This window comes from Corapipo altera, unplaced genomic scaffold (assembly GCF_003945725.1).
Source record: "Corapipo altera isolate COAL_440 unplaced genomic scaffold, ASM394572v1 58, whole genome shotgun sequence".
NCBI lineage: Eukaryota > Metazoa > Chordata > Aves > Passeriformes > Pipridae > Corapipo > Corapipo altera.
The window spans coordinates 5,470,250-5,483,392 of NW_020884898.1; the positions used below are offsets into that span (position 1 = coordinate 5,470,250).

A 13,143-nucleotide genomic window follows, 5' to 3' on the forward strand; every position below is an offset into this window, starting at 1 on the left:
ACTTTGTTTAAACATATTTCTTGCTTGTGCCTAGGAACAATATAAATATTTATACTGCATACTTTAATACCTCTCTGAGGAAGGTTGTGTTTCTTAAAGAGTGCAAATGTTATACAGCTCATTATAATTCTCAGCTGGTTTCCTGCTTCACTCTGCATTTTTGTTAAATACTTGTCAAAGTATTTAGTCTTTCAGCATGAGGTAGTGTTACAATTCTGTGAATGTAATTTATTCTCTAATCCTTTTTGCCCATTTTGGCTAAAAATAATAATAAAAGCTTGCTGTTGACAAGAGGACAAAAGGATTGTAAGATATGCATAGATGTAAAATAATCCAATGTATTCCTCGAATACAAAACAGGACAGGGAAAACAATCACCCACTTTTCATACCTGCTCCTAAAAGCCAGTCTTATTAAATGCAGAATAAAACATCTTGCTGTCCTCTGTTTTGCCTTATCAGTGCATGTAATTCAAGTGGATTTTCTCTGGTTTTCGCACCACTGGTACCTGTTAGGTCACGGATGGGTATTGACATCATCCAGGCACAGCTCATTCTCCCTTTGCCCCTTGGTGGTCACTTAAATCAGTGTGTTAATTTTTGTTGACTCTTGTCTCCTCGGTGTGAGAGTTCTCTCCCAACTGGTTGTGTGCAGGTTTCACTGTTGTCCTACAGGTCTCTCACTATTCCTTTATTGAAAAAATGTGTCATAGTCCAAACAAGCCACATAGATGTAAATTTATGAACACTTTCATGATTAGTATTCTAAAACTAAGAAAATGTGTGTGCTCCTGGGTTCCTCTGCTAAAGCTCATCAGTCTTTGTGCAATGAGCTGGACTTGCTTCCTCAGGGAAAAAAGGCAGCTACTGTCCAAGACCTGTGTGAAGCTGAGCCTGGAGCTGAGTTCCCTACTAAGTCACAGCACAGACAATATAGATTTCCCAAATTGCTCTTCTCCACCTTTGAGCACTTTGTGGCACAGCAATCCAGGTTTGAGTAATTAGGAGGACTTGCAGTGCTGTTTAATTACTGATGCTTCAATAGGCTTCATATTGCTGTGGCAACCGGGCAGGCTAGTCAAATGTACAGTGACCTTTTTTATTAGCCACCTTCCTTTGTTCTTCTTTTCTAGGTGTTCTTTGCTGAAGATGTGGGTTCAAATAAAGGTGCCATCATTGGACTAATGGTGGGAGGTGTTGTCATAGCAACAGTGATTGTCATTACTTTGGTGATGCTGAAGAAGAAGCAGTACACATCTATTCACCATGGGGTTGTGGAGGTAAGAAAAGGCTTCCAAGCACAACTGGTGTCACCTGTACAGCACAGTCAACACACTGCTCTATAAATATTAATTTTCAAAGGAAGAAACAGTGGTTTTGGCTACATTCAGAATTGTCATGGTTGAATCCTGCAGTGTGGAGTCAAATTGCTTTATTTAGTAAATGCAGACACAATGTGAATCATGTTACACTGGGCATAAAACCACAGAAATCTCTTCTGGACTTATAATAGGCCAAACACCTCATAATGTAAAAGTTCATTTTATTGGAAATAGGACAGTAGCCAGTGAGCAGATACTGGGCAAAATGAAAAATCTGGTTTTGGGAATTCACACACACTGATTTCTTTATTCAGTTTTAACATTTGAGGCTCATCTTCCATGGCTTGTGCTGTGCATTGCAAGTATTTTCCCTGTACAGATATTTTATTATTCTCTGTTCTATAAACAAGATTTTCTGTTGCTACCAACTTTTTTGATCTGTGGCTTATCTGAAACTCATAGATTTGAGAAAAAAATAGTATATAAGACTCTTAGGCAGAATTTTCAAGGTGAAAATCCTTCTCAACCTGCCAAGGAAATTTGTGGTCAATTTACAGTAATTTAAAATACTTCAACTGTTGTATGGCTTTAAGATAAGATCTCTTAAAGAAGTAGAAAAACTTAATTATGAGAACTGGAACGAGGTTAATGTAACTTTTTCCCCCTACTTAGTTTGCTGTGTGTCTGATTTTTAGATAGTACTTGTATTAGCAGGCACTCAAGACACTTGTATATTTTTGCCCTCCAGATTTGGTATTTTACATTTTTGATTGAAACTTAAGTCTTGATCAAGTCATAGTTTATGTTGGTTTCACCTGGAGTCAAGTGAACCTTGCTTTAGTCTTGCTGGAGACACATGCTTCAGGATGCATTTATTCCCCTGTCTGGGTCATTGGAGGGTCTTAAAAGTATTTGGGTAAGACTTTGTGTTAAGCCCATGCTTGTGCATCCCTCTCTCCATGCTGTGGTTGTCCGTGTAGTTTGAAACCTTCCAAAGAGACATGGTCAGAAGAGCACCAACCATGTAGGGTGAGATTTGCACAGATACCAAGGTGTGCAGAATTTTCAACTGAGACAGAAAACGGCAAGTGGGACCCTTAAGCTTTAACCTTCTGTATAATAGCATTCAGTCCGTTTTGTAGAGAATTGAAGCAGGTTTTGGTTTCAAACCACTGTCCTGATAACTGCTGCCAGTGGTTTTGCCACTAGAAGCTCTCCTTTGGCTGAGGTAGGTGACAACAGAAAGGCCAGGAGGCTTGCTGGGCCAAAGCCCCAAATCAGACACCGAATGTGGGCATACCATTGTTGCAGTACCACCTTAGAATTCCAGATGGGCTTTGCCTGATAGAGTGATATGACAAAGGTAATCCTGGATTTCCAGGAGCTGTCTTCAGTGACAGTGAACTTGGAAATGTTGGGCTAGAAATAACATGCATGAGCTGAATAAGTAACTCACGTCAAAATGACAGCATCACTTGGGGAATAAAAAATTTTACTGATAAAACCATAAAGCTCCAGCATGCAGATGTACTGAGAATATTGGTTGATCTGTAGTATCACACTAGAGATGGTGTCACCTTGTGGATTTGCTGCATTGTGTCTGGCATTGGCAGCCAGGATTCCTCATTCTGCCAGACTTGCTCTGTGGTCTTGGCAGACTGCATGGCCTCACTGTCTGAGCTTCTCGCCTGCAAGAAAGGCATAACATCTATTTTTGTCCTAAGTTGGTGAAAATTTTGTAGCTCTTGCATTGGGGACAAAAAAAACCCCACCCAAAGTTCCGTATGCAGTTGATGTTTAATATCAAAATGTCTTCAAAATTAAGCTGTTCCATTCTAAAGAGGATTAATTTATTTAGCCACAGTGCACCTCTAATGTGCTGTGCATAAAAAGCACGAAAGAGCAGAATCACTTGGTGTAAAAATAACTGTACATCAGCTCTAGGTTGGCTGAGTATATTTTAACAAATCTTGCAACCTCTTTTTTGCGTGTCAGAAGTTGCAGTGAGAATTTAACGCTGTGGTAATGGATGCAAGATTACAAAACAGGTCCTGTTCCACATGGGTTCTTGACTTCCAAAAAGTCAACTCTGTTATACTTTTTCTCATTTCACTCTGATTTTTTTAACAAAATAAGTTATTAAAAATCCTGTTAGCCTTTTTTGAAACTCTGAGGAGGGATGTACTTGTCCTATTTAGAAGTGTCATAACAATTTTTTCCCTAGTCTGAGAATAAAAATGTTCCAAAGTGGTTCGGACTCCCCAGGAAAAGAACTTAAGAACTTTGAGTACCCTCTAAGTTAAGTAAATAAATGACTGAGAGACTGAAAATTACTTATTATGTGTGCACACAGGGGCTCCAACAAATGTTTTGTGTTTTTTGCTGGTGCACCCACCCCAGCTGTCTGCAGGAGGTTATTTTCTCATGAAAGCAGGTGGCAAAAGAGAGATTCTCACCTCTCCTGTGCACTGGGCAACAGCTGATTGTCTCAGCTTGTCCTCTTTGAGGATACTCTGTTCAAAGAATATCCTGATGGAGGGGGCACCTCCAGCAGGAGAATGTGGGGAGAGGTGACAACAGGAGGGCTCACAGCAGGAGCAGAGATTACACTACAGTTGGAGATGGGGATAGCTGGGCAAACAGCCTCAAAAGAGTTTATCTCCCTGACTGAGCAGTTTCCTCAAGAGACATCAAGTTATAGAAAAGAGAAGTGTGCCCACACCTCTTATACACTGTGTTCAGCTTCTGCCACCTCCATAATGGGTGCAAAAAGCTTCTTAAAATGGTAAGGGGCTTTAGGGATTTACTGACAAGGAGATAATTGGGTTCAAAGCGTGTTGTTTGGCAGAGCAATACCTAGGACAGAGGTTGTGAGGAATGAGAGGAGTTTGGCAGCCTCAGAATGGGTAAAAGGGAATAGAAGAGAAGACATTCAGGGTGAGTGACAGCACATGTAGGTTGGCAGTGAGATGGATTCCCCTGCAGCAGACAGCTGCAGGAAAGAGAGGAGGTACCAGCACTGGTCATTTTAAAGGGGAAATTTAAAAGAAAAATTGACTAAGACTGCAAGTAAGAGCTTCAGTAAATCCCTTTCATCTAAATGCCAAATGCCCTATTTCAGAGGTTATTGAATTTTCACTAAAAACTGGTTTTATCAAAGTGAGATTTTTTAATATGGAATATTGTGCAAAGGTGGTAAAAATTCAGTCTTTTCCTACTGCTCTCATATTTTTTTCCTAATCTTTTTCTCCTCCTTGATTTTTTCCAAGTTTCTCGTCAGTTCTTTAGTCTCTTTTACCTTACCCTTACTTTGGTTCCTTTTTAATTTATGTTGTTGTCTCACCCCATTTCCTACAAGCGGGTTATGCTGTGTATTTTTCACATTTTCTAGTCCTGAATAAGAAGTGCTGAGTGGGAGGCTCAAACTAAAACAGGTGGCAGAGTTAAATACAGTGTTGTTTGGAGCTTAAAGATGAAGAAGTCCAGCACAGATTCTGGCATCCCTGTCTTTCGCATCCCAGCCCAGTCAGGGAGATTCCGAGGAAGGAAGATGATCTTGTACATCCTGTTGATACCCAGGGATTCCTGGTCCGTCAATCCCAAAGCTTCATATTGAGCTTTAATTTCATGCTAGAAAAGAATCTGTTGGTGGGTTTAGTTGTGAGTTGTGAGACTCTCACTTCTTGATTTAGAGCAGCACCACATACATACTCCAGTAGTGTGGTGATACAGTGCACAGGAACCAGGGCTGACTTGGTGCTGCAGCAGCCCCTTCAAGAATGAAAGGAAGGGTGGCTTTTCCTCTGCACCTGCTTTTATTCTTATTTTCTGTAGGTGCTGAAAAGGCTCTAGGGACATTTGCCATTTTCCCTGCTTTGTTCTTGCCTTTGCAGCCATGGTAGTGACAACTTCAGCAGCAGGAGCAGATGGCACACGGCAACATAGTCACTATAGAAGTAGTTAATGCTGTTAGATTTGCATGGTGCTCAAGGCAGGGGTTAGGCCTTTTGCAAATTTGTACAAAATCTATAAGGAATGGGTTTGTTAGGCCCTGCTGCTGTTTCACTGCTGGCATACACAGAAAAGTGCTCTGCTGGACATCAGTAGCATCGAGGGACTGCCAGACGCTGGTCCACTGCATATGGATCTAAATGGTGTATTTTTGTGCAGGGAGAAGTTAGTAACCCATGAAAAAAGGACAGGTGAAACAGCTCAGCCTCTGGGGTGATTGCAGAGGTGGGTGCTGTGAGGTGTGGTGGGTCTCACCATCCGTCACTCAGTCCCACCACTGGCAAAGGGTACGCGGGAGCAGCAGGCACAGACCAGTGCAAGTGCACAGCTGTACGCTGGCTGTGAGCACGTGGCTGTTCAGGGATGTCTGGGGGATTTGGGAGCGGGCAGGTGAAGAGGAGACTGGCTGTGAAATTCCCAGTTCTCCTGTCCTTGATGGATCAAAGGTGACTGTTGACAGCAGAGCTGAGCACTCTGCACTCATGTGGGCTGGCCATGGGAAGCCTGCATCCTTCAGATGGAACAGTTTGTTACTTTTGGAGAGGGAGAGGGGCAGGGAAAGGCAAACACTATTCCCCCTCCACCCTGGTTTCTCAAACAAGAAAAATAAAGCAAGAGTGACCTCTAAACTTGCTGCCTAAAAGCATATCACAGGAATTGAAGAAGTAGATGGATTTGTGGGTTGTTGCATAACAGAATTACTGCATGCAAATGCAAAAAAATAGAGAAAGCCTGTGAATGGCAGTATTAAAAATGCAAGTTATATTGCAGAATTGGAAACACAGGGAGCACAGTGTCAGCCTAACCCAGTGATCTTTCTGCCTGGCATCCTGTTCCCTGCCCTCAGGAGTCAACGGCTTGCTGGAAGGGTCAGGGCTTCCAGCTATGGAGCTCGTGAGAAAAAGTAATATATAACCCTTGAAGTTGGGTATTTCACAAAAATGTGTAATTGTTGTTTAAAAAAGGTACTTGATGGAAGATACAGTGTTGATTGAAAATGCAGTTTTGAGAGTTGGGACATGGACATGGAGATTTAGAAGGGGCACAGATATGAAAGTGGATCAGATTTGGGGTTAGCAATTCATCTGAACAATCCGATGCATGTGCCACACAGAGAACCATTTCTTCTCTTAAATAGCAAGTAAAAGATTATATAAAGAGGAGATAGCTCTGAGAGGAACCATTTTCTGGTGGTTCTGTGGGAAAGGTACTGTTACAACCTGCCCCAACGGAAGAACAGCTGCAAAAGTAAGCTGAGCAGCCTATGTTTGTCCCAATCAAGGAAGAACATACCTTTAATCTTTCTCAAGAGTATTGGGGAACAATTTACCAAAGATCATAGTCTGTCCTTACTAAGATGAGATATTCCCAGTATTACAGAGTAGTTTTAGAATGAGTATCAGACATAAGTACTTCTCCTTTGCTTTTTTATTAAAAACTTAGATAGAGTAAGTTAGGGTTTCTTGAGAGAATACACTTTTCATTATCCTAAAATCTTTTTTGATGCTAAAAGTGAATTGCTGTTTTTCCTGGAGGTCACTATTTACAGGAACCCACAGGAAAATGTTCATACCTAATACTTAAGGTTAGAGTTTTAGGCACCTTCTGATTTTAAATTTTTGACAATGTAAAATTCACTTTTGCCTTTGCTTTTAAGAGCTGTCAAACCAAGCAGACTTTCTTGTCTCTGTTTTCATACGGGTTTAGCAAGATAGCCAGGATACAGTAGGTTTTGAATACACAAACATCTATTGAGCTCATACAGACAGCAGAGGTAAAATACCTAATTAAGATTTAGAACCTGTTCTCAGGCACTCTGATTTTATGGAGTTTTGTATTACTATAATGTCCAGAGAAGCAAGAAAATAATTTGTGAAGTCATAGGTACTCAGTGGAGAAATCCTGACTGAGCTGTCTTTGTGCCTGTCTTCCAAGAAATCAAGAAAGGTCAAATTTTGTTAGATAGAAATAAAACCAGTGCAGCTTTTTAGTGAGCTTTTTCTTTTCTTTTGAGATCCAGTTGATATTGATGTGTATTCTGAAAGGGGGGGGTGGAATCCTGATAACAAGAGACTAGTGGAGAGATGCAAACTACATCCGCTTTTTTGCTTGTGGAGTTGCATGCTTCCCGAGCCAGACAACAAAAACCAAAGCTGGTACTACTGATTTGAAGTCCTTCAGCAAAAAGACCAGTTGCAGAGTTGTTCTTGGTGCTTTATCTTCTTCTGCATATTACTCTGTTCAAAAAGTGAACCAGAGGATGCTTTCTGCTTGAACACAGAGGGGAGGGTACAAAGTACATTGGATGGCCCTAAGGTGGGGAAACATGGGTTGTGCTGTGAATTAAGCAGGAATCTGACCCTGGTTGTTCCCTCCTGTGACAGGTGGATGCTGCAGTGACACCAGAGGAACGCCACCTTTCCAAGATGCAGCAAAATGGCTACGAAAATCCCACCTACAAGTTCTTTGAACAGATGCAGAACTAGGACACCACAGCAGCCTCATGAGTTGGACAGCAGAATGATTGCTTCACTGCCCATCGGTGTTCAGTTATAGAGTAATGTGGAAAGAAAGAAAAACACTCTGTTTTATTATTTACTCATTCTCGCCTTTTGACAGCTGTGCTGTAACACAAGTAGATGCCTGAACTTGAATTAATAAAATCAGTAATGTATTTTCTCTCTCTTTCTCTTTACATTTCAGTCTTTACACTACATTATTAATGAATGTTTTTTGTGTACTGTAAAGAGGTTAGCTGTATTTAACTAGTGCATGGATAGATTCTCTTTCCCAATTATTTATCATGTAGCTCCTTAGCCAGTTGTATATTATTCTTGTGATTTGTGACAAAAATTAAGTCCTAATTGAAATATGCTTTAAGAATTGATGGGGGATGCTTTCTGTGTCTGTGGGGTTTAGCTGCTTCTCTTTGCTGAGCATTTTTTTCTGATCACTATGCATTTTAAAGTAAAACAACATTTTTTAAAAAGTATTCCAGATGAGTTATTGAAATTCTTTTCCTCTGCAGCTGCATTTTATTGTACAGATTGTTGCTCCTGCTGTATTAGTGATGTAGAAATCATGGGAATACACATTCGTTTCTTTGTGCCTGTTTTATGTGCACACTTTAGGCATTGAAAAGTAAACTTTATTTTCTTTTCCATGTATCTTTTTGATCTTAAAAAAAAAAAAAATTAAAAAGAGTCCCTGTTAATTGTGAGCACTTCTGGGGGGAGAAGTGCCTGCTGGCCGAAAATTAACAGGGGTCCTCTGCAGGATGATTGTACAGAGCCATTGCTTATGAATTGACAGCTTTCTACACTGTGTTACATAAATAAATTAAGAAAAGAACGTGTGGGCAAGAGTTTTCTTTGGAGGAAGAGAACAAAGATCTCTGAAAGCCATTTAAACAGAATACATGGATGTTCACACTGAGAGGGGTTGGGAAGGGATTTTCCCACAAGGATCGCGGCACTCACAGTCAGACCAGAGCAGAAGGCAGGCGGCAGCAAGAGAGGGTGGGAAGGGGGGTGCTGACTTTGGCACAGCTTCTCCTCTAGGATGTTGTCTCTTCTATTTTTTTCCCTTTTCCTTTCTTTCAGTTTGTATAATAGTGTTTTAATGTAAATAAATACATTCCTGGAGGAGCCCTGTTGTAGTGGTGTGTTTCTGCGCCAACCAGCCACCCTCGCTCACACAGGGGAGCGTGGCACTGATGACTAACCAGCCTCTCACCTCCTGATCCATCCCTAGGAGCCATTTGCCAGCAAGCTCTCCCTCACCACTGCTGCTCCGATGGCTTTCTGGCAAGATCCATGCCCTGCAATGTTGCTCCACTGGTGATGGCCAGCGGGAGCCTCCCAGGCTGCGAGACCATCCAGCCTGGTGCTGCTGTCTCCCAGCAGGTGTCCAGCAAGGGTTAAACAGCATCAGCGGTAATTTGGTCCCAAAAGCTGCAGGGAGAGGGCAAAGCCATGGGGGAGCTGTGGTGCGTAAACCCCAGCCCAGCACCTTCTACCCACTGTCCACCTGAGAACTTCCTTTGGCTCCTGGCCCTCCGGGAGCACACCTGCAGCACAGGGAGAGCACATAACCCACAACACAGGGCTCATCTACCCAGGGAGGTGAGACCACAGGGGGCTAGTGGGTCTGATCCTCAGGGTGGCCTCTGGACCCAGCTCACAGAAAGGACCCCTCAGGTTGAGCTTGGAGATCAGTTGTTGGAGCTACAAGCTGGGTTGTGGAATAAAACTGGAGGGAGGTGTGTGTTGTGTGAAAAAGGAAGCAAATTACTGTTTCTCTACAGCAAACAGGTTATATTTGAGGGAATAGGTTACATTTGAGGGAAGAGCAAGGAATAGAATAAAGACAGTATGACCTCTCCAGGGAAAGCCTCTTAATTTGGTTTTTCTACAGGCCATGGCAGCTTCTTCTCCAGCATCACCTGCAGCTTTTGTCTCTGCGGCGAGGTGAGGTGTGGCTGCAGTGGAGCTGCACAGCTCAGTTGAGTGGCTGAGTTGCTCCAGACCACAGCTAGGAGAAAACAGAGAGTTTCCAGCCCTGTGGAACTCACTAGCCCTTCCCCATCCATGATCTTCCACAAAACCTTACCTGTTCAACCAGTTCACCTGCTGGCCTGGGACACACCTGTGCCAGGAGGGGTGTTCAGTCACTGAGGGGACAGCCAGGGCAGGGAGTTTCACAAGCCATCTGCAAAGATTCAGGATGATGAGGAGGCACCTGCTACTATGAACCAGTAGTGGCAAAACTGCAGAGCTTCCTATTGCCTGTTACCAACCAGACATTTGTTCCCTTTGCTCTTCCATCCCTGCTGCATTAAAGGAATTCATCTCAAAGGAGCAGAGCCCTGGAAACAATTGGTTTTATTTGCAGGCCCTGGAGTATCCATGCATTATGAAAAACTTGCAAAATATCCACAGAGATATCTCCGGTTTTAAAACCGAACTGTTGGGCCAGAATGAAGTGTGATGGTGAGCAGAGGCCTTCAGGCTCCAAATTGCTCAAAAAAACTAATTAAATATTTTTCTTTTACTAATATTTAGGGTTAGGTTTGTGTCTGTGTAGGTGGTGTTATATAGGTCATGTATATCCCCCAGAGAGGAATACATAAGACTTTCTTCTGTGTGCATGTTCAGTATCATAGAATAAGATCCCACTTTAGAGGGAAGGCAGGATGTAATTCAATTTAGCTCTGTCTCATTAAAGAAGCATTATCAAAATTCCTTTTAGGAGAAGCTGGAGTAATCCATAAGATACAGAGGGCCACTGGCCTTTAGAGCAAATCCATTTATAATACCATAATCCCATGCAATCCCAGTTATAGAAAAATGCAATTGCTCTGAGCAGTAATTCCCAGACAGTCAAGCCTCCCGGTGTGGGGTTATGTGTCCAGTGAAACCCTGTCTTGCCTCTTGTGGATGAACTGTTAATAAATCACTCAGTTTTATGCACTGATTAAGTGATCAGGTTTTATGATTCCCTCCACATAGATACTCTCCTGAAAGAAAGGCAATAAATGCACACCGTGACGTGCTTGGAAAGCACAAGGCGTGAACAAAGTTCCTGAAACTTCAGGAGGAACACTCCCACAGCTGCTGCAATCCTGAAAGCTGACGAGCAATTCATCACAGTTCCTAGGTAATAGCGGCAGGGTCCTGCCCGTCTCCAGCCATGCAAGCTCCTTATTGTGGAAAGATTATATTAGGCATGAATAAAAACAGTTTGATGGGCTCATAAAGTAGAAAAGCTGACAGAGGACAGTAGCTCAGCGCCTCACTTCCAACTGTGGGATTGATTGGGCATCACCCACTTCAGCAATAAACTGAGCAGAGCCACTGCACGCATCTGTGGGCTGGAAACAAAATTCCACTCCCTAGCCATGAGGAAATTACTCTTGGAGGAGTGGGGGAATAAATAAAAATATCCCTGGCTGTTGAGTTGATACATTTAATGGGAAAAGTGTTCGAGGCTATGCCATTTAAACAGAATGGGGTTAGAGAGTGTTTACACTGCAGGTCCATCAGCAGAGCTGGTGGGGGCGGTGCTGAGCAGGGATGGGGGCCAGCCCCAGCCTTTTTAGCCTCTCATGCACCTGCTGGGATTTAATGATGCTGGTGGTGCAGCTCTTGGTTGGTTTGCACTGGCTCACTCAGGTTAGTGGGTAGCAGATGCAAGGTGAAGCTTCAGAACATTGTCAGACATATACTGGTGAAGTCACCTTAAAACACATGTGCACGCATGCCATGCTCTGTTTTCAGCACCTGCCTCTTGTTAAATTTGGCTCTCTAAATCAAAATGAAGAACCAAAATTTCAGGATATGGTTTTAGGTATGATTATGGTGGCACTGGGGTGATGGTTGGACTAGATGATCTTGAAGGTGTCTTCCAGCTTTGATGATGCTGTGATTCTCCAGCCACCCTTGGTCTAGGAAAAGCAAACCGAGGCCTGGTGTTGCCCTTGTGGAGAACAGCTCACAGCAGCTGTATTTTCCATTAGGTCTGTCATGATCCTTGCACAGCTCCAAAGTCTCCATCCTCATTATATCTGCACTTACCAAAGCAATTTTGGGGCCTTCACTGTGCAGCCAAATGGCTCATTTTTATTGTTTAAGCCTAATGGATTTTGTGGGTGGTGGGTAAGCTGCTGTTAAAATGCCTCCAGGCAATGAGATTGAAAATATCCTAATGACATATGAGAACAGGTTACAAATAACGCTGTGTGCAGTGTCCTGGTTGTGTTTCTCTGCAATTTTTCCACCACTTGGAAATAAGGGGCTCGATTAGGTCACGCCAGGATGGCTCTTCTTTCTCATTGCTTCCCGGTAATTCTCTCTTCCACCTCCTTCCTAGAAAAAGCAAGCATTAAATCTTCCCTGCAACTTTCTACAGTCCTGGGAAATTTATTTGGCTGATTATACAGGAAAATCTTGTCAGGTTCCAAGTAGAAGTGTTGGACATTATAAAGAGGTAATGAAATATTCTGGGCTTAATGAGATTCTTAGTTAAAGCTGAATTTGGACACTGAATTAGAGAGTGAGTCTCCCTAACTAGTGCCTCCCGTGTGGGGTCTGGACCATCTCTTTTATGAGGAGGGACTGTAGGAGCTGGGCCTGTTGAGTCTGGAGAAGAGAAGACTGGGAGGGGATCATAAAAATATCTCCAAGGTGGATGCCAAGAGGGTGGTGCCAGACTCTTTTCAGTGGTGCCCAGCAACAGGACAAGGAGCAATGGCCATAAACTAAAACCAAAGAAGTTTCACCTCAACATGAGGAAGAACTTCTTTGCATTGAGGGTGGCAGAGCACTGAACAGGCTGCCCAGGGAGATCATGGATCCTCTCTCTCTGGAGACATTCCAAACCCACCTGGATGTGTTCCTGTGTCACCTGCTCTAGCTGACACTGTCTGGGCAGAGGGGTTGGACTGGATGAGCTCCAGAGGTCCCTTCCAACCCTAACTATTTTATGATTCCATGTTTGTTTCCCAGTTTCTCTAAGGCAGATCACTGGAGAAAAGCATCTATATCAGTTTCAGATAGGATATGACCTGGATCAAAAGGTAGGCATTGGTCTTTTTGAGTGCTGCTAGTTAATAAATAAGTGAAAGAGAGAGAGAGAGGAAAAAAACTAGCTGGCACCTGGCAGACACTCCTCAGCAGGGGCTGACCGGCACCTGCAGGAAGCAGATCCTTGAAATATCTGTGACACTGCTGCTGGTCCAAAACAGGATGTGGTAATTATGGCTATTTTGAGTCCCTGAGCACCACACCAAGTCCACTTAGCTATGCCCAAAC

The 13,143-nt window shown here is 42.9% G+C and overlaps 1 protein-coding gene across 4 annotated transcripts in view; it reads left to right on the forward strand.

The window, feature by feature from the left end:
* APP (amyloid beta precursor protein) overlaps positions 1–8,979 on the forward strand; it is a 204,051-nt gene extending 195,072 nt beyond the window's left edge. For all 4 annotated transcript variants that reach the window (XM_027648787.1, XM_027648790.1, XM_027648789.1 and 1 more), the window contains 2 exons: positions 1,133–1,279; positions 7,717–8,979. In XM_027648787.1, the coding sequence (XP_027504588.1) occupies positions 1,133–1,279; positions 7,717–7,818 (249 nt within the window). In that variant the 3' untranslated portion in view covers positions 7,819–8,979. The remainder of the gene's footprint in view (positions 1–1,132; positions 1,280–7,716) is intronic.
* The last annotated feature ends 4,164 nt before the right edge of the window (positions 8,980–13,143 follow it).